The sequence below is a fragment of the Gopherus flavomarginatus genome, chromosome 20 (genome assembly GCF_025201925.1).
Source record: "Gopherus flavomarginatus isolate rGopFla2 chromosome 20, rGopFla2.mat.asm, whole genome shotgun sequence".
Classification (NCBI taxonomy): Eukaryota; Metazoa; Chordata; order Testudines; family Testudinidae; genus Gopherus; species Gopherus flavomarginatus.
The window spans coordinates 1,829,301-1,849,726 of NC_066636.1; the positions used below are offsets into that span (position 1 = coordinate 1,829,301).

General features: G+C 51.4%; 1 protein-coding gene across 1 annotated transcript; it reads left to right on the forward strand.

The window, feature by feature from the left end:
* Positions 1–6,898: 6,898 nt before the first annotated feature.
* Positions 6,899–13,185, forward strand: LOC127038348 (phospholipase A2 inhibitor gamma subunit B-like). Its single transcript, XM_050930933.1, has 6 exons — positions 6,899–6,966; positions 8,085–8,212; positions 8,464–8,580; positions 10,695–10,847; positions 11,221–11,361; positions 12,983–13,185. The coding sequence occupies exons 1-6, from the start codon at positions 6,899–6,901 to the stop codon at positions 13,183–13,185; spliced, it is 810 nt and encodes a 269-aa protein (XP_050786890.1).
* The last annotated feature ends 7,241 nt before the right edge of the window (positions 13,186–20,426 follow it).

The window sequence follows — 20,426 nt, forward strand, 5'->3', positions numbered from 1 at the left end:
CGGACGAGTACAGAGGAATTGCTAACCCAGTCATTGTTACTAACAGTTCTGAATGAGAGAAATGGGCAGTATTTGCAGAACCCACCTGCAGTAGCAAGCATCCCTTATCAATCACCCACCTTTGTGTAGAACATACTTCTGCAGACACCCCCTTAGGCCGAGAGGTCTCTTCCCACATAGCGAAGCCAGGGTAAAAAGCAGGATTAAAAGATCTCACACCTATCTATTGAGTTCATTTTGCCTTCATCCATTAGAATAGCTAGATTTGAAGCAAAGGACAAGTGCATGGCTCGGGGGTGGGGTTGCACTGCCTCCCTTCCCTGGCCTATGCCTACCTACCTACCTACCACGCACTCAAGGACATGGGGCCTGTGTCCAAGGAGAGGGGTCCTTGGAAGCTGTCCGGTGGTGGGGTGTGTAAAAATAGGTGATGGAGTCTGGTAGCATCTTTAAAGCAGGCTGGTTTATTGACAAGGGACACACCAAGTCCTGCTTCTCTGAATACAGGAGCAAGCACGAACAAAAGGAAAGCATCTTTGCTCACGTTCTTTAGCCAGCCTCAGACCCTTGCTACAGGATTTTGAGGGCCCACACCACGCAGGTGGGCTTTGCTGCATTGCTTCTGCATAGCTCTGAGTGGTCTGCCTCCCCCAACTGAACTGCTTCCTCAGCAATAACCCTCCCCCCAAAACTCCAGGTTGGGTGCGCAGCCCTGTTCGCCTTAGCCCAGAGTTTGTGAATCACGTGTCCTGACAGCAGAGTTCATTGAACAGAGTGCACAGAGGCAGGGCTGCACATGTAACGCCAACAGACCCCCGTCATCAGCGGGAGGGATTGAGCCAGGGACCTCTGGAGCTTAGTTCAGGAGACTCTATCGTATGAGCGAAAAGCCAGCTGGCTGGTAGCTAAGCAGACCCATTTTACCTCTCTCTCTCTTTCTAAGAGGTCTCAGTAGCACTAGATGGGACAGAACCCCACACCCAGAAGGTGTGTGGGTTACAGGGGCACTCCCAAACAGCATCCTCCAGTGGCACCACCTTGCACTGACACTCTGTGGGCACACGGTGCACGCCGGAGGGAGCGGGGCACTCTGCAAAACAGCTCTCAGCAAAAAAATAAAATCAACTAAAATAGACGCCCAGGGCAAAGCGGAAAAACCCGTGGGCTGCACACACACACACACACAGTGCTCAGGAAAACTCCAGGGCAGGTTCACACCCCCTTTCCTTTCAGCTTGTGAGTCACTGCTCACTGGGCCGGGAGCTCACCCCCGCCGAGCTCTGCCCTGCCCCGGGTTCCCTGCTAAGCGTGGGGTGGGCAGAGAGCTGATCTCCCGGGTCATGGCCAAAGGGGGCTTTGCAATTCCGCCCGGTCCAACATTAACCGCGATTGAACTTTGACTAGCTGCTTGTAGGGTGACCAGATGTCTCGATTTTATAGGGAGTGTCTTGATTTTTTGGGTCTTTTTCTTATATAGGTTCCTATTACCCCCTAACCCGTCCCGATTTTTCACATTTGCTGTCCGGTCACCCTAGCTGCTTGGGCGGGAAAGGGAGATCTACATCAGCAAAGCCCCTGATCTCGCTGCTCTGCGGCTGCGCTGGCTGGAGGGCCCCCGGGTTCATTTGGAGACTCCAGCGTTGGCATTGCTGGAGCCGCTGACGTCTGTCCAGCCCTGCTACCAGGAAAGGCGTTTTCCCGCCCCAGCCCCCGCCAGATGCCAGCAGTTGTTAGCTGATGCCCCAGGCCCTGGATCGTGCAGACAGGGAAGTGGGGGTGGGGGGCTTGCTCCTGAGAGCAGTGGGCACCGTTCTGCTCCAAAGGGGTCCCTTGTCCCAGCCATTGGACTGCCCTTGCGGTGACCATCTGTCCCATTTTGGCCAGGACAGTCCCCTTTATAAGCACTGGCCTGACTTTTTTTTGGCAAAAGGGTCCTTAAAAATTATCAGTTGGCAAGAGCAATTATGGGACAAATGTCAACTTTTGTCAAGAAAAGTGGGGTGAGCAGCAATGTCTGCCCCCTGTGGGGTGGGGCAAGGGCTTGTGCACAGAAGGGGCAGGCAGGGTTCCAGTAACCAGTGAAACCAGCCTTGCACAGAGAGGGGGTTTGGGCAAGCCATGCCATGAGGGGGCCTCACACCACCCTGGGCTGTGCCCAGTTTTCCCTTTGGGAAATATAGTCACCCTAACCAACTCCCCTCCCCACGCCAGGGAGAGAACCCAGCAGCCCTGAGTCCCTGTTGGAAGGGCAGATGCAGCCCCTGCCCCCTCCACTTCACTTTCAAACTACTGTCACCTGCCATGATGCTGGGGAAATGGAAGGGAGAGCTGCCTCACCTTACACCCTGGGCTGGATCCGAGAACTCAGGAGTCCTGACTCCCAGGCTCTGCCCACTCTGCCTCATGCCCCTCCAGAGCAGGGGATAGAACCCAGGAGTCCTGGTTTCCAGCCCCCCCCCTCCCCCGACCCCGCTCCTCACCTACAATACAAACAGTTTTCCTTCCAACACTCAGCAATCACCCCTGGAGCCGTCAGACACAGGAGCAGGTCATGCTCGGAGCCGTTCCTGAGCCAGAAAAAAGCGTGTGCAAAAAAACCCAAGAGACACAAGTTAGGGCCAGTTCTGGGGCCTTGTCTATTTCACTGCACAGCTCGGCCTCCTGTGTGGCCTGAGTGGTTAGTCAATTTCCCCGGGCCTGGCCGAGTTGTTGTCGTTAGGAGGCTGGGAAACTGATGGTGAAATTCTGATACAGTCTTGATGCAACTTCCTGAGTCTGCCAAGACGCACCTGGGTCTGTTCCCCTGAATGTTGCAGAAACAAAGAGCAGTAGGCGGCTTCCATGTGCAGAAAGCCCCACACCTTCCCCTCCAGCAGGCTCTGCATCAATGAAGAAACAGTTCTGTTCCCCCCACAACCTCACTGCTGCTTGTGGCTTCCTGACTCCCATCCACTCGAGCTGCAGCTGTTCTCTTCACTCCTCTGTGTGCAAACACGACTTTGCGGAGCTGCCATGTGCCTTGGGCAGTCTCTCCGTTGTCCACAGCTCTCTCTACTCCACAAAAGGGTTTCATTGCTCCTTCAGCTGAGCATAAAGAAGGGCTGGGCGAGCCATTGTCCTTAATGAGGTCGTTGATTGCCTTTGGCCCTGAACACCGCCCCCGAAAAGGCACCATTGGCCCCTTTCAACATAAGAGTGCTCTTTTGCAGACCTTGTGTGAAACAGGAAATGTTAACAGCCTACTACTGCCGTGAAGTTTGAAAGAAAGAAAGAAAGAATCCAGAACACATCCCCAGCTGTATCACTTACAATGCTCAATCCCTTATGTAGCAATTTATATGTTCAGAGAAGCATCCAAAGATTAGTACCCCTGTGGTAGCTCATGCTCTCAGCTGACAAGAAGAAGGGAACACAGCCAGGCTTCCTGACATTCTGTTTGAACTGAATTAGTTGATCACTCAAAGCAAGGCTGTCCTCCCCACCCAGGTCTTCTGTGAGGTCCTCTCTACTCACTGGTATTTAAGGAGGGTCCAACTTGTCCTTGCAGATGTTGTCTTCCACCCAGTAAGCTAGGAAAATTACACACCACCCCTGGGCACCTCTGAGAGGCAACACTTCCCCGCTCAGAAGCAGAGTTTGAGCGTAGGAAAGAAACGTTTAATGAAAAGAAGGAATTAACCTCAGGGAAAATATCACAAGCAGGATTCATAAACATAAATCTGTGCACAGGACGCTCACCCCAGAGTGTGGGGGGCAGAGCCTTCTGCCTCCTGTTCTTGAGTTCTACAACCAAGAGTTCCTTTTCTGTGCCCCCTCTGCTCCCTCACCGCACCCCGCTCACAGGGGTTGTCCTTGGTCAGTGAGGACCCAGGGTTCAGAGGCGCATCTGTGTGAGTTCACCTTCCACCCGGGGAAGAAGGCACTTTGCTTGCTCCACCATCTGAGCACTTGCTGCTGCTGGCCAACCCGCCAGCCACCTTTCTGTTCCACTGTCCGCCCCGCGTGCCACCCTGCCAGCTGCTGTTCTGCTGGCCGCATGCTCACTGCTCCACCATCTGCCCGTTGGTCACCTTCTGCTGCCCCCTGCCTCGGCTGTGACCTCTGTAGGTCAGTCTTTTGAGGTGTGTGATGATGACAGTTTGTGTTTTAATGGCAGCAAAGAATCCTGTGGCACCTTGTAGACTAACATGAGCTTTCGTCATGCTCCAAAACGTCTGTTAGTCTATAAGGTGCCACAGGACTCTTTGCTGCTTTTACAGATCCAGACTAACAAGGATACCCCTCTGATACTTGTGTTTTAATGGTCTCACCATCTCACCATCTCCTGCCATTACATTATTATTGCCACATATCATTTCCCGCAAGTGTGAAAAATTAAATTGATAAAAATAGAAAAAAATATGCACAAAATTAAACTCCAATATTATCCATTGAAATTAAAATCAAATTCAAATTCTGCCAACCCTAAAAATATTCTTTATTGAGGATTGTAGCTCCAGGGCTGTGCTGCCCCATTTCATCACTAGGGGTCAAACTAAGACTAAGCAGTTTCTCGACGGCTCCATCCACTAGAATGAACATTTTCCCCATTGAAAGAAAATTTCCAAAGACTTTGGTCTGCAGTTTGTTTTATTCAACACAACAATATAAAGGGGAAGCGAATCTGGCCGGGAGCCCAGGGCCCCTGGGAGGGGAGAGCGGCTGCTGACAGGGGCTAACACAGGAGGCCGGGGTGTTACCGAGTGTGGCGTGGCCATTGCACTGGGTGGGGAATCAGGAGAGAATCTTCAGCAGCAGAAGCCCGGCGAGGGCTGGGAAGGAGGAGCCCGGCTGGGCCTGGGGCTGTCCCGGCTGTGCCAAAAGCTGCTGTGCAGTTGATTGTAGTTGCATCGAGCCTTTCAAAGATCCCAGCGTCAATTTTTGATAGTGCACAAAAGGACTCAGCAGTGCAGCCCCGCAGGAAGTTCAATGTGCCACATACACCTGCGGGGAGTGTGGGGGGGGGAGCAGGTGATCACTGTCAGGAGGGAGACACCACTGCATGAGCTGGTCTAGGACACAAAGGACATCCCCCCCCTTTGCTCCTCAGAGTCCCACCTAGGCCCCCACAAACTCCATCTCCCCATCTGCTTTGGTCCCCCAGGCTGTCTGGCCCTGGATGTCCTCCCCCTCCCCCTCTGCTCTGATACAGACTCACTCTGTCTCCTTGAGCAAGTCACTTGCAGCCCCAATCTAGAGCCCATCAATGACACCTGGATTGGCTCAAGCCTGTATTAGCCCCACCACTCATCTAGCAAAGCAGCAGCACAGTGGGATTTCTAAGATGTTGTGTGGAGAATGAAGGCACCATAATGGGACTCTGAAAAACCAGGATCAATTCCCAGCTCTGCTACAGACTTCCTGTGTGACCTTGGGCAACTCACCTCATTGCTCTGTGTCTCAGTTTCCCCAGCTGTAAAACAGGGAGACTGCACCTTCCTTTGCCTGTGTAGATCACAAGCTCTTTGGGGCAAGGACTGTCACACTTATTCAGTGCCTGGCACAACGAGGGTTTCCCATCTCTGCCTGGTCTGTGCAGCCCCTCATACACCAGGGACTCTCAATATTAAGTCAGTCCTTACAGCAAAGAGCTTACAGATCAAATTCTCTATAGGCAAAAAGTGGGAGGGGAAATGGAAGGAAGGAAAAGGGAAGCCACTGGCTCAAAGTCAAAAAGGAGCCACTGCTGAAATCGGACCCAGGCGTCCTGAAGTCCAGCCAATATCTCTACCCAGCAGAGCCCACAGCATCCTGTCCTAGAGTAAGAGTTTGGGGCAGATGGGAGACCTGGGGTCCAGAGGCCTGAACTGAACAATGTGCCAGGGGTAGACTCTGGGAACAAGTGGGAAGTGGGATTTTCCCTGGGGAATCTCTAGGGTGAGGTTAATGCACATTCCCCAAACCGGGTTACTCCAAACCAGCCCTGCGAAGCTACACGGGGAGAGGGGCATCTTTGTATGCTGATCCCTGGGACATGCTGACCCTGGGACGTTTCATCACAATTTTGTAAAATGGATGAATATAAGAGTACAATCTGCCACAAAGATGTGCACATCTTGTTTCTGGTCATAAAATGACGGACTTTATTTCAGCCTGTGTTGTCCGGGAGAAGACCAGGCAGCATGGGACATGTTTCTGTAGAAGAATCTGGAACTGGGGGTGTGTTGGCATCGCCGTGCAATATAATCAAGGCTGGGGAGAGCCAAAGTGTAACCCAGGTGTGGCTGGCAGGCTGCAGTCACACCACACACTCAGGGTGCAGCTTGCACATGGGAGGCTGTTTGTGAGCGACCCAAGGGGAGCTATTTCCACAGGGCATTGGAAGGCACCCAAGGGTGCAGGGCAGGGGTACCGTTAGCTGTGGTACATTGCTCTGGATGTACCCTGGGGATGTCACAGCACTGTGGGGAGGGGGCAGCACTGGCGAAAGGAATAGAAATCTATCGACTCTGCCAAAGACCAGTGTGGGGATTTTTAAGTTTCTATCTTACGTCAGAGCTTACAGCTGAGCCTGTCTATAAAAGGAGGAGAGAGAGACACAGACAATGGAGAGATTGTACATTTTTTACTATTCAAAAAGGTCACCTTCTGCTCCACTCCAGGCAAACATTACCCGACCTGAAGCCCCATAAAGATCATTTGATCTAACAATCACTAGATCCCACTCCCCTCCCAAAGCCGGGAATAGAACCCAGGAGTTCGGGCTCCCAATCCCACCCCCCATAAGGATTAGGGTTGCCAACCCTCCAGGATTGTCCTGCAGTCCCCAGAAATTAAAGATTAAACTTTAATTAGAGATTGTGTCATGTAATGACAGCTCCAGGAATACGTCCAAGTAAAACTGGCAGCCCCAATAAGGATGGAAATGAAGGCGGAAGCCAGCATGCCAGTGGGGCAGCTAAAGGAGAGAAACAGCAGTGGGGCCGGGTCAGTTGCACCAAGTGGAAACACGGTTACGCCCCAGTTCTCTTCCCAGTATGTGCAAACAGATTCCTGTCTGGGGTGCGACAGCCACCTGTTGCCTTACAGGAGATCCGAATCTCGCTGACTCCTGGGTAAAGTCCTGGACTCCTTCAGCTGAGAGCAGGGGAATCAGCTCTCTCCCCTCCCCCCTTCCCAGACAACACGGGACATAACAGAGCAGGGAGGCGGCTGAGCCCCCTGCTGAAAGAGGGGAAACTGAGGTAGTTGCAGAGCACTGGCAATGCTGTGACACTCTCCTTTGGGGGGGGGGAAGTTTCCCAGTGCAGTGCACAGCAGTGGGGAGATGGGGAGGGGGAGAGGACAGAGGTAGCTGCTGCCAGCAGGGAGGGGGAATTTCTCCCTTCAGTCTATGGCTGCCTGATGGTCTGTGGCAAAGTGAGTGACCCCAAGCGGGTTGAGGCAGTACCACTGCTATGTGGTGTGGGGAGCAAAACCCCCCTCAGTGGGGTGGAAGGGTCAGTACAGTTCCTCCGTCCCTAGGGAGTCCGGGGTGATGATGCAGGCGCCCCAGGCCCTGATCTTGGGGAAGGGGGACACAGAAATAAATTTGGTTCTGGAGGAGGGTTGAAGATTTGCCCTTGTCTGGAGCCCGGAACCCCTTGGCTGTTAAAATTAGTTTATGATTGGGAGGAGCTTTGCAGAAAGCCAAAGGTTGTTGCAAGCTATCGCTTTAAGAGTGAGTGGGTGAAGGAAGTTGGCTGATCTACAGGGAAGTATGGGACCAGAGGCACTCTGGGAAGAACCAGCCTAGAACAAGGTGAGTGAGTTAACATCTCTGCCCAGGAGAGCAACCTGCTTTGTCTCCCTCTGTTTAGGGAGCAGCCTGCTTTGTCTTTGTTTTTTCGTTCTTATGTGTTATTATTCTGGAGTGTCAGAAGTAAAATTATGTTACACTGAAACCTTCCAGCAGGAGTGTTTGATATTTGTATCGACCTTCTCTGTGTGGGTGTCACGAAGGTGGGTCAGAGGTGTGACGACCCTAGAACTTTGCCAAATGGCTCTGAGGTTCCACCTGACGACTGGCTGATGCATGTGCAATCTCTCTTCTGATCTCATTTCAGCCCGTCTGTGATAAATCCGCCAGCCACAGATTTGGCTGCATCAGAGACCCCAGTGTCGATCTACTGTGTCCCCATCACTATGAAGGCTTCTTTCTCTATCTGCATCCTCATTGCTCTCCTGGATAGAGGTGGGTAGGTTCTTTTCCTATGAGTCCCATGTTCTGACTTCTCCAATAAACAAGGACTCTTTTGAAAGAGGATCTTCCGCTAGAGTCACAAGACTTTAGGAAATGGGTTTCTGTCTGATCACCAGCTGGGGTCTGTCATTGTAGCTGCATTGCTGTCAAGGGGGCCAGATCCCCAATTGGTGTGGATCAGACCCAGAGGAAGGTGAGGGAGGGACAAATCCAGGTGGCTTATGTTCTCTCTCCGCCTCCAGGGGCCTGTCTGCAGTGTGAGGTTTGCTCTGGACCAGGAGCCAGCTGCACGGGCGACCTTCAGACCTGCGCTGTTGGGGCAGACACTTGTAGCATCTCTCTGAGTGAATCCACATTGGGTAGGTGAGATGGATCTTAACCAATCTGGGCCAGGGAACAGGTTGGGGACCCAGGACGCCTGGGTTCTATCCTAGTCCCAGCTCTGGGAAGGGAGTAGGGTGGGTGGGTCTGAGCAGTGGTTAAGGAGCCAGGACGCCTGGGTTCTATGCCAGACCCTGTGGCTAGCTCCCCAATGGGGCCTTTGGCTCAGCATTGCGATGACGAACCCCTAGTGGTCTCCATGGACCACGAGTCAGGGACCCAGGCTGCCGCCATGATGCTTGGGGAGAGGGAGGTGCCTGAGGATGGGATCCACAACAGCTGGAACGCCAAGCGGGCGCCCGCCTAAGCCAGCCAATAGGAAATGCTGAGGAGAGGGGTGTGGCCCAAGCCTCCTCCCCTGAGTGTTCAGCATCTAAGTCTGGGCTGCATGGAGGTGCCCAGATGTGCTTGGGATCCACAGCTGGGAACTTCTTGCCGGGAGTCCAGCATCTAAACCAGGTGAGTCCTTCCTTGCAAATGACAGCAGAGGAGGAGGGGCTGCCTTGAGACCTCAGCAGCTGGGGTGCTCAGCTGGGACATGGAAGAACCAGCTTCAAATGCCCCCCCTTCCACTGGACTATGGAGCGGGTCTCCCTGGAGCCCTCTTCTTGCAGCCACTCCATTCAGGTTAAATATTTCTGCTTGGCAGAATCTGAGTTTTACCTTGTTCTCATTTTGACAATGTTGATTTTTAAGCATTTTTTAATCCATTGAAATTTTCACAGTTGCAGGAAATGATGGCCAGTGGGCGGGGTGGGTTCAGACAATAATGATTTTATGGCAATAGATAATGGAATTTAAAAAGGCAAAACTTTCTAACCTTTAAACCACCAATTCTCAACATCACATATCCAATTATACCAAGGAAATAGCCTTCAATCCAACTCTGACACGCTCTCAAGCAGCATTTTTGCTACTTGGCCAATCTGTACATTTCAATCATCATTGATGGGAATATTGGGTTGGTTTGTGGGTGTTTGGTGAAATCAACTTTTACCAACATGTACGGAGAAAAACTGACTCTCCCAAGCCTATAAACACTGGGACGTGAACAGGACCCTGACTGCGCCACACACTGGGTTGCACTCTGAACATTGGACTGTTGGGCATAAGGCAGGGCGAGGGGCATGACAAATAGCACCTCCTGCGGCTGTGTTTTGTCAGGGGCCCAACCATGTGGCCCATCTCAGAGGCTGTCCACTGGATCAGGTCCCAGAGCTGAGATAGGCAGGGGAACGCCTACTGTGAGGTCTCACCAGGGCTTAGCCATGAGCTGGGTGCTGGATGTAAGGATTTAGGCAGCTGTGTGGTTACCCACCATGAGAAATTCTGGGATTTAAGGAATTCAGGCTCCTACAGGGTCAGGCAGCAGCTGAAGTCGGAGCTTGGGGATCGAAATGTTGGATTTCGGTGTCTAAGGTGGAAGTTAGGTGCCTACATTGCTTTGTGGGACCCTGTTATTTATTTCCCTCTGCTGTGAAAACTGACATTTATTCCTGTCCTTTGTATTCTGTCTTTTACCCAGTTACTGATCCATGAGAGACCATCCCTCTTATCCCATGACAGCTCACTTTGTTTAAGAGCCTTTGGTGAGGGACCTGGTCAAAGGCTTTCTGAAAGTCCAAGTACACTATGTCCACTGGATCTCCCTTGTCCACATGCTTGGTGACCCCCTCAGAGAATTCTAGTAGATTGGTGAGGCGTGATTTCCCTTTATAAAAGCCATGTTGACCCTTCCCCAGCATATTAGCTGATTCTGTACTTTATACTTTCAATCAGTTTTCCTGGTACTGATGTTAGAAGCCTGTAATTACCAGGATAGCCTGTGGAGTCTTTTTTAAAAATTGGCATCACATTATCTATCCTCCAGTCATCTGGTCCAGAGATTGGTTTAAGTGACAGGTTATAAACTACAAGAAATAGCTCTGCAATTTCCTATTTGTGTTTCTTCAGAATTTCTTTTCCTCCCCTCTGTGCCTCAGTTTTCCGAAGAGCAGAGTGAGGATAATGTCCCATGGCGGCTGTTGTGCAGAGGGCAGCTATGGGGTGGGAGTGGAAGGGGAATAAATCTCCTTCTTCTCCTCATGTGCAGTGGGAATGAAGCAACAGATCATTATCAAGGGCTGTGCAACATCCAGCCATTGCACCGCTGGCCCCGTCACTATGAACTTTGGGAACGGAGTGGCAATAAGGTCGAGCATCGCGTGTTGCATGGGAGACGCCTGCCGAACAACCACAGTTACAGGTACGTCTCCCCATCCCCTGCACCTCCTGCTGCCTGGAAGCTGCCTCATGTTAACTTCCTGAGCCTGGTCCTCCTGCCCTGCAGGGGGCACCCCATGGAATAACACAGAGTCCCTGGCAGGGTGGAGTTTAGTGGGCGGGGCTCTAGGCTGCCCCCAGGTGTGAACCCAGCTGGCCCCACCCAGGGCGGGGTCCAGGGGTCCCTGCTGCAAACCCCTCCCCCGCCCCTGCTGCCCCCGACGTCCCCGGAGCTACAGCTCCCCCTGCAGGGGGCACCCAGGGCTGAGCTGTGCAGCCCCCAGCTGCTCCCCCTGCCCCGACGCCTCCTGGGGCTCGTGCCCCGAGCTGACTGCGTTTGCTCTGCTTCTTCCCAGTGCCCCCAGCTGACCCCAAACCCAACGGCCAGCGCTGCCCAGCCTGCATCTCTGTGTTGTATGCTCAGTGCAATGAAGAGACCATACAGTGTACTGGGTCAGATACCCAATGTATCGAGGTTGCCGGGACCGTAACATTTGGTAACTTCCATTCATTTACTTTGCGTTTATTTTTCCTTTGTTGTTTATTTCGGTCACAGTTCAGGGCAAGTTTGTGTTCCCCCGCCGTGATCTCAAGGGCACCAGCTCTAAGCTTCTGGCTCCTCGACTCTCACTTCCCTTGAGTGGACATCCACTTGTCTCTCCTTGCTGACTGGGGGGTTCTTTAAGGCTGCACAGACCCCTGCTGACACTGTGATAGCCCCAGCAAGCCAGACTGCCTAAGGGGCCAGCGTGTGCGCTACGCAGCCTCCGCAGGGGGGTTGAACAACGTCATAGCCCACGGCTGTGAGCTACCCCACAGCGCGTCCTAAGCCAGCACCCTTATTGTGAAGGAGAGAGTGTTATGGAGAAACCACAGATTGAAAACAATGACAGAACCTGCAGGCTGGAAAGGTCACCTCAAATCCAGAAGTGGGGTCTGCTAGGGTCAACCCACACAGCTTGGTTTTCATTCTTGTTACAAGTTGATAATAGTCTCAACACTAGAGCCCTGATGACTAGCTCAGTCGTTCCTTTGTACAACTGAGACCTTTGTTCTTAGCCTTGTGTCCCAGGGGATCAGCAGACAAAGGCGCCTCTCCTCATGATGTAGCTTTGCAAGGCTGGTTTTGGAGTAACCGGGCTTGGGGAATTTGCTTTCTTCCTAGAGATGCCTCAGGGAAACCACTTACCACTTGTTGTTGCCAGAGTCCAACCCTGGCTGGCACATTGTTCAGTACAGGCCTCCAGACCCCCAGGTCTCACATCTGTTCCCAATTCCTGCTCTACGAGAGGATGCTGTGGTGGGTTCTGCTGGGTAAAGATATTGGCTGGAGATCAGAAACCAGGGTCCTCTTCCCAGTGCCACCTCTTGTGTGACCTGGAGCCAGTGTCTTTCCCTCTCTTTGCCTCCATTTCCCCTCCCACCTTTTGCCTATTTAGAGTTTAATCTGTACACTCTTTGTGGTAGGGACTGGCTTAGTATTGGGAGCCCCAGGGGTGCCAGGCGCTGCACAGACTCTGAACCGAGATCAGAGACCTCTGTTGTGCCAGGCATCGAACAACTTCATAGTGACAGTCCTTGACCCAAAGAGCTTTCGAGCTAAGCAGGCAAAAGAAGGTGCATTCTCCTTGTTTTACAGTGGGAGAAACTGAGGCACAGCATGATGAGGTGGCTTGCACCAGGTCACACAGGAAGGCTGGGGTTGAGCGGGGAATTGAACTTAGCTTTGTGGAGTCCCATCATGGTGCCTTAATTCCCCATTAAAACCTCTTATAATCCCACTACTGCCACCAGACTGAGCTGCTGCTTTGCTAGGTGAACGGTGGGGGTATTAAGGTCCTGATCCAGGCTGGGTATCGTCAGTGGGCTCTATATCACTGCCAATCACTGGCTCTAGGACACACCGTGAGTCTGTATCAGAGGAGAGGAGAAGGGGGAGGCCACCCAGGGCCGAACAGGCTGGAGGAGCAGAGCAGATGGGGAGATGGAGCCTGGGGGGGGACTAGGCAGGGCTCTGAGGAGCAGAGCTGAGGAGGGGAGGGCCTTGTCCTAGTCCAGCTTGAGGAGTGGAGCTACGCCTCTCACACCAGTCACCTGCTTCCCCCTCCCACCCCCCAGGTGGGACTTCCACAGTGACCACCATGAAGGGCTGCGCTAGTGAGACAGCTTGTGCCCGCTTTAAAGGGATTTCGGGGACCCTCGAAGGAGTCAGTGCAGCTCTATCTGTGGTCAAATGCAAAGCACCCGGCCCAGCTCCGGGACCAGTCGGGCTCCTCATCCCAGCCCTCGCTGGGCTCCTGCTGCAGAAGCTCCTCATCTGATCTCCATGCCATGAAAGGGCACGTCGCACTCAACACCACCCCGGCAGCCTGCTTCTGCCCCTCTCTGCAGCCGCTCTCCCCTCCCAGGGGCCCTGGGCTCCCAAACGGATTCGATTCCCCTTTATATTGTTGTGTTCAATAAAACAAACTGGAGACCTCATTCTTCGGAGGGGTTTTTTTTATCTCTTTCAATGAACAAAATTTTAATTCTAGTGGGTAGGGCCGTGTAGAAGCTGCTCTCTCTTAAAGTGACCCCTAGCGGTGAAATTAGGCGGCACAGGCCAGGAGCTAAAATTCTTAATGAAGACGCTTCTTTTGTATGTAGGGTTGGCTGAATTTGATTTTTTTTTTTTTATAATTTTGAGGGATAATATAAAAAATATTTTTAAATATTTTCATCAATTTAAATTTTCACAGTTGCGGGAAATGGTCTGGGGGCAGCAATCATTATTTAATGATTGTAAATGCTGAGACTGAAGAAGTTAAATTTTGATAACGGTTAAAACACAAATTGTCACCATCACCTGTCAAAATATACAAAGAAAATAGCCTAAAATCAAACTCCAATACGTTCTCAAGAAACATTTGTTTTACCATGCCTATCGGAAAAATTTGTTATCAGTGCAAATATCTTATTTCTTTGTTTGGGAGTTGTCATAACTATAAAGGGAAGGGTAACAGCCCTCCTGTATACAATACTATAAAATCCCTCCTGGCCAGAGACACCAAAATCCTTTTACCAGTAAAGGGTTAAGAAGCTCAGGTAACCTGGCTGGAACCTGACCCAAAGGACCAATAAGGGGACAAGATACTTTCAAATCTTGATAGGGGGAGGCTTTTGTTTGTGATCTTTGTTTTTGGGGGTGATTCACTCTTGGGATTAAGAGGGATCAGACATCAATCCAAGCTCTCCAAATCTTTCTGCACCAGTCTCTCATATTTCAAACTTGTTAGTAACAGCCAGGCCAGGCGGGTTAGGTTTAACTTTGTTTTCTCAACTTGTAAATGTTCCTTTTTGCTAAGAGGATTTACCTCTGTTTGCTGTAACTGTGAACCCAAGGCTAGAGGGGGTTCCTCTGGGATCTATGAATCTGATTACCCTGTAAAGTTATTTCCATCCTGATTTTACAGAGATGATTTTTACCTTTCTTTCTTTAATTAAAAGCCCTTCTTTTTAAGAACCTGATTGATTTTTCCTTGTTTTAAGATCCAAGGGGATTGGATCTGGACTCACCAGGAATTGGTGGGGGAAAGGAGGGGGGGATGGTTAAATTCTCCTTGTGATAAGATCCAAGGGGTTGGATTAGTGTTCACCAGGAGCTTGGTGAAGAAATCTCTCAAGACTATCCAGGGAAGGGAGTTAGTACTTGGGAGTGGTGGCAGCAAAACCAGATCTAAGCTGGTAGTTAACCTTAGAGGTGTTCATGCAGGTCCCCACATCTGTACCCTAAAGTTCAGAGTGGGAAAGGAACCTTGACATGGTGGCAGAGCGGTGGCATAATTTTAAACCAAAAGCCAGCAAGATTTTTTTTCTTCTTTCTAGCTGCTTAGAAAGCAGCCGGAAGGCAGAGGTGTTAAGTTTTTTTTAACAAGGGTCTTTGTTAAGAGCAGGTTTCAAGCTGTGAGCAAGCAGCCAGCAAAAGACATTTACAAGCTGAATTGTTGTTTTTTTTCTTTCTCCCTCACATATAGCTAGTTAGAAAGTCTCTGTTAACTAAGCAGCCCTGAGCTGAGTGCATCCCAGTTTCAGTGAACTGCAGAGGGGTGTGGCCCAGCACAGGAAAGCAGGAAAATGACTGCCAGTGAAGTAACTAACAAACTAGAACTGGCTGAACTGGAAGCAACAGAGAAAGAAAACGAACATAAGAGACGGATAGAACTAAAACAATTAGAAATTAATGCAGAAAAAGCCAGGGAGGAAACTGCCCACAAGAGAGCTATGGAGGAGAAAGAAAAAGAGATGGAGGAGAGGGAAAGAGAGAGAAAGCATGAACTGGAGTTAGCAAGGGCTAAGCAGGATTTACCAGCCAACCCTAGCAACCCCTCTCCAGGTACCGCTTCACATCCCAGAAAATTCCCCACCTACAAGGCAGGCGATGATTCTGAGGTCTTCTTAGAAAATTTCGAAAGGGTCTGCCATGGGTACAGCATTTCTACAGACCAGTACATGGTAGAGCTGAGGCCGCAGCTCAGTGGACCCTTAGCAGAGGAGGCAGCTGAAATGCCTAAAGAACACATGAACAGTTATGAACTTTTTTTAAAACAATGCCAGAATCAGAATGGGGCAGACACCCGAGCATGCCCGTCGGCAGTTCAGAGCCCTAAAGTGGAAACCAGATGTGTTATTTACCTGACATGCCTACCATATTGGAAAGAATTGGGATGCCTGGCTATCAGGAGTAAGTGCTAAATCTCTGGAAGATTTGTCCTTCCTAATGCAAATGGAGCAGTTCTTAGAGGGGGTTCCTGAGGAAATAGAAAGGTACATCCTAGATGGGAGGCCCAAAACTGTAACCAAGGCCGGGGAGATTGGAGCCAAATGGGTGGAAGTGGCAGAAAAGAAAAAAACTACTAGCAGTTGGAGCGAATATCAGAGGGGGCAAACCGAAACCAAACCCTATCACCGGGGGCAACCCAAGGCCCCACCTACAACCCAAGGAAAGCCCCAGACACCTTATTGTCCCACCTCACCAGTCTCCAGCAACCCACCTCGGCCCAGTGACCAGTCAGCTGGGCGATGTTTTAAATGTAATGAGCTGGGGCATGTGAAGGCCAACTGCCCCAAGCACCCCAACCGACTGAAGTTCATTACGCCAGAGTCACACCCAAGGTCCTCAGGCCCAGATGCCTCCCAGGTACCCTCAGAGGGAAGGGAAACTGTGAATGTGGGTGGAAAGAAGGTTATTGCGTGGGGGGACACTGGAGCACAAGTGTCAGCTATCCACCAATCCTTAGTGGACCCCAAATTCATCAATCCAGAGGCCCAATGACGATTCACCCATTCATGTCAAAATCTTTAAACTTACCTACAGCTCAGTTGCCTGTCCAGTACAAGGGCTGGTCAGGAATGTGGACTTCTGCAGTCTATGATAATTATCCCATCCTCATGCTGCTGGGGGAAGATTTGGCCAACCATGTGAAGCTAACCAGGAGGGTGGGAATGGTCACCCGCAGCCAGGCTAAGCAAGCTTCCACACCCATCCCTGTTCCTGAGCCATCCACTAGGGCCCCGTCTGTGTTACCAGAGACCCAGACAGAGGTGGTGGAACTGGATCCCCTACTAATGACTGCAACAGCTGTAGTGGAGCCAATCCCATAGACCCAGCCAAGGCCAGTCCCAGAACCGGAACTGGCAAAGCAACCAGCACCAGAACTGTTGACAGCACTGACGCCAGCGCTTGCCAACCCATCTACAACTCCAACGCCAGAGGGCACCAGCGAGCCTGAACTGGCAGAAGCAGCAGACAACCCTACCCAAGAGGCTCAGCCAGAGCCTGAAATACCACCTGGTGCACCAGCGGAGAGCAGCTCACCAGCCATGGAAACAACCCCATCACCTATATCGCTTCCAGAGGGACCAAGCCAAGTCCACAGTCTAAGAAAGAACTGTATCAGAGGGTAGCCGTGTTAGTCTGGATCTGTAAAAGCAGCAAAGAATCCTGTGGCACCTTATAGACTAACAGACTCTTTGGAGCATGAGCTTTCGTGGGTGAATACCCACTTCCTCAGATGCATGTAATGGAAATATCCAGGGGCAGGTATATATATGTGTGCTAGCAAGCAAGCTAGAGATAACGAGGTCAGTTCAATCAGGGAGGATGAGGCCCTGTTCTAGCAGTTGAGGTGTGAAAACCAAGAGAGGAGAAACTGGTTCTGTAATTGGCAAGCCATTCACAGTCTTTGTTCAATCCTGAGCTGATGGTGTCAAATTTGCAGATGAACTGAAGCTCAGCAGTTTCTCTTTGAAGTCTGGTCCTGAAGTTTTTTTGCTGCAGGATGGCCACCTTAAGGTCTGCTATAGTGTGGCCAGGGAGGTTGAAGTGCTCTCCTACAGGTCCTACCTGCACATATCAATGCTCATGCTCATGCTTCAGTTCATCTGCAAATTTGACACCATCAGCTCAGGATTGAACAAAGACTGTGAATGGCTTGCCAATTACAGAACCAGTTTCTCCTCTCTTGGTTTTCACACCTCAACTGCTAGAACAGGGCCTCATCCTCCCTGATTGAACTGACCTCGTTATCTCTAGCTTGCTTGCTAGCACACATATATATACCTGCCCCTGGATATTTCCATTACATGCATCTGAGGAAGTGGGTATTCACCCACGAAAGCTCATGCTCCAAAGCGTCTGTTAGTCTATAAGGTGCCACAGGATTCTTTGCTGCTTTTAAGAAAGAACTGGTGTCTCCAGCTTCAAGGGAAGAATTCCAGACTGAGCAGGAAGCAGATGACAGCCTTCAGAAAGTTTGGGCGGCAGCACGGAGCACCCCATCATCTCTCAGCTCTTCTAACCGATCCCGGTTTGTTGTAAAACAAGGACTTCTATACAAGGAGACTCTTTCTGGTGGACACCAGGAAGACTGACGTCCTCAAAGACAGTTGATAGTTCCAACTAAGTACCGGGTCAAGCTCTTGAGCGTATCCCATGATCATTCCAGTGGCCATTCCGGGGTGAACAAAACCAAAGACCAGTTGGGGAAGTCCTTCCACTGGGAGGGAATGGGCAAGGACGTTGCTAATTATGTCCAGTCTTGTGAGGTGTACCAACAAGTGGGAAAGCCCCAAGACCAGGTCAAAGCCCCTCTCCATCCACTCTCCATAACTGAGGTCCCGTTTCAGAGAGTAGTTGTGGATATTCTGGGTCCTTTCCCAAAGAAGACACCCAGAGGAAGGCAATATATACTGACTTTCATGGATTTTGCTACCCGATGGCCGGAAGCAGTAGCTCCAAGCAACACCAGGGCTAAAAGTGTGTGCCAGGCATTAGCAGACATTTTTGCCAGGGTAGGTTGGCCCTCCGACATCCTTACAGATTCAGGATCTAATTTCCTGGCAGGGACCATGAAAGATCTGTGGGAAGCTCATGGGGTGAATCACTTGGTTGCCACCCCGTACCACCATCAAACCAATGGCCTGGTGGAGAGGTTTAATGGAACTTTGGGGGCCGTGATCCGTAAATTCGTAAATGAACACTCCAATGATTGGGACTGTAAAGGCGCACAGCCAGGGCTCGACCTTCCCTGGGGGGGAGGGGAGCCACACCGGCCTCGATACGCGTCGTCTACGTCAGCCCCTTTCTTCAGGGCTGAGTGATGCTGCACAATCGATCAGGGCCCGGTCTTCTGCTATAGGACGGGGCAATAAACACAGAGTTATAGAGGCCCAGACCCTCCTGGCTCAGGGCTGAGCAACAATAGTTCAGGCAGCTCGAGCCCTTTGGGGCAGGACCGAGCAGCGGCACAGGTAAAGGGGCCCAGGCCCTTGGTTCGGGCGGGGCACCAAACACACAGTTACAAAGGCTCTGACCCTCGTGGCTCAGGATTGAGCAGTCAATTAATAGACTTGATGGCCTCTTTAGGCCGGGGAGAGGGGGATTCTGCCACCCGGGTATGGGTGGCAAGGGGAGCGCAGGCCCACCCACTCCACTGCGTCCCAGCCCGGGGCCTGTCACCGCTAAGGGTCAGTGGGGTTCCTGACCGCAACACAGTGACAGGATACAGGTGACTCTGCAGCCTGACTGGGGTCGGCTGCCCCCAGGCTACTTCCAATATCCCCCTCCGGGCCTTCCCGGTCCGTGGTGTCCACTGCGGGGAGGTCCAGCCACATAGGTTCCTCCGGGCTGGGGCTGGGTGGTAGATCCGGCAGCACCTCTGGGAAGTCCGGCCAGGCCTGCTCCGGGGGCTCCTCGGGGTAACAGCAGGGACGGGGCGGCTCCGGCAGCTCCTCCTCGTAGCGGGCGCAGGGGAGCTCTGGCCAGTCAGGGCAACGGCCCTGGGCCTCAGCAGCTTCCCAGTCACGAGCACCCTCTGGCAGGTCTGCTCCCGACAGCGGCTGGGGCTCAACTGAGCGCCGCTGGTCGGCTTTTATACTTCTGGGTCGCCTCCTGATCCTCTGAGGGGCGGGTCCAGTGCCCTGTGGCCCCGCCCCTTCCGGCGTCTGGCGGGGCTCGACCCTCCCTGGGGAGGAGAGGAGCCACACCGCCTCGCTACGGGGACCTAGTGTTGCAGCAGTTGCTTTTTGCCTACAGGGCTGTACCACATCCCAGTTTAGGGTTTTCACCATTTGAGCTTGTGTATGGCCACGAGGTTAAGGGGCCATTACAGTTGGTAAAGCAGCAATGGGAGGGGTTTACGCCTACCCCAGGAACTAACATTCTAGACTTTGTAAGCAACCTACAAAGTACCCTCCGACACTCTTTAGCCCTTGCTAAAGGAAACCTAAAGGATGCTCAGGAAGAGCAAAAGGCCTGGTATGATAAACATTCCAGAAAATGGTCCATCAAAATAGGAGACCAAGTCATGGTCTTAAAGGTGCTCCAGGCCCATAAAACTGAGGCACATCACCTCATTGATTTGATGGCTGAATGCCAGACTGACTCATCTCCGGAAAGCATTGATATGTGCAGTGCAATAATACCAGTTGACAGGGCAGAGAGGTTGTCAGTGTTGCAAGAACACAAACAGGTATTTTCTGACAAGTCAGGGAAGACACACTTGCTAACTCATAAGATTATTACAAAAGGCCCACCGCCATCTCCCAGCAGACTCGACAGGGCCACTGGCAAGGTGCGGGAACAAATTGGTGCAGAAATACAAAGCATGTTAGATCTAGGAGTAATTAAAGAGTCTGACAGCTCCTGGGCATCACCTGTGGTCTTGGTCCCTGCCAAAGACAAAACTGTGCAGTTTAAGTTGATTATAGAAAACTCAGTGCTGTCACAGCCAGATGTGTATCTCACTCCAAGAACTGATGATCTTCTGGACATTTTAAGCAAAGCTAAATATCTGAGTTCTATTAATTTAACCCCCAGTCATTGGCAGATTCCTTTAGGCAAGGATGCACAGATAAAGTCTGCTTTCATCACCATATGGGTCTCTAAGAGTTCACAATGTTACCATTTGGGTTAATTAATGCAAAAGCCACCTTCCAGAGACTGGTTTCAGAGTAGCAGCCGTGTTAATCTGTATCCGCAAAAAGAACAGGAGGACTTGTGGCACCTTAGAGACTAACACATTTA

What these genes read in the sequence shown, in the direction of transcription:
- LOC127038348 (XM_050930933.1), top strand. Translation starts at nt 6,899, where the DNA reads ATGGAAATGAAGGCGGAAGCCAGCATGCCAGTGGGGCAGCTAAAGGAG. An exon ending in CCGAACAACCACAGTTACAG is followed by an intron (nt 10,848 to 11,220) that starts GTACGTCTCCCC and finishes GCTTCTTCCCAG; the next exon opens with TGCCCCCAGCTGACCCCAAA. An exon ending in TGCCGGGACCGTAACATTTG is followed by an intron (nt 11,362 to 12,982) that starts GTAACTTCCATT and finishes CCCACCCCCCAG; the next exon opens with GTGGGACTTCCACAGTGACC.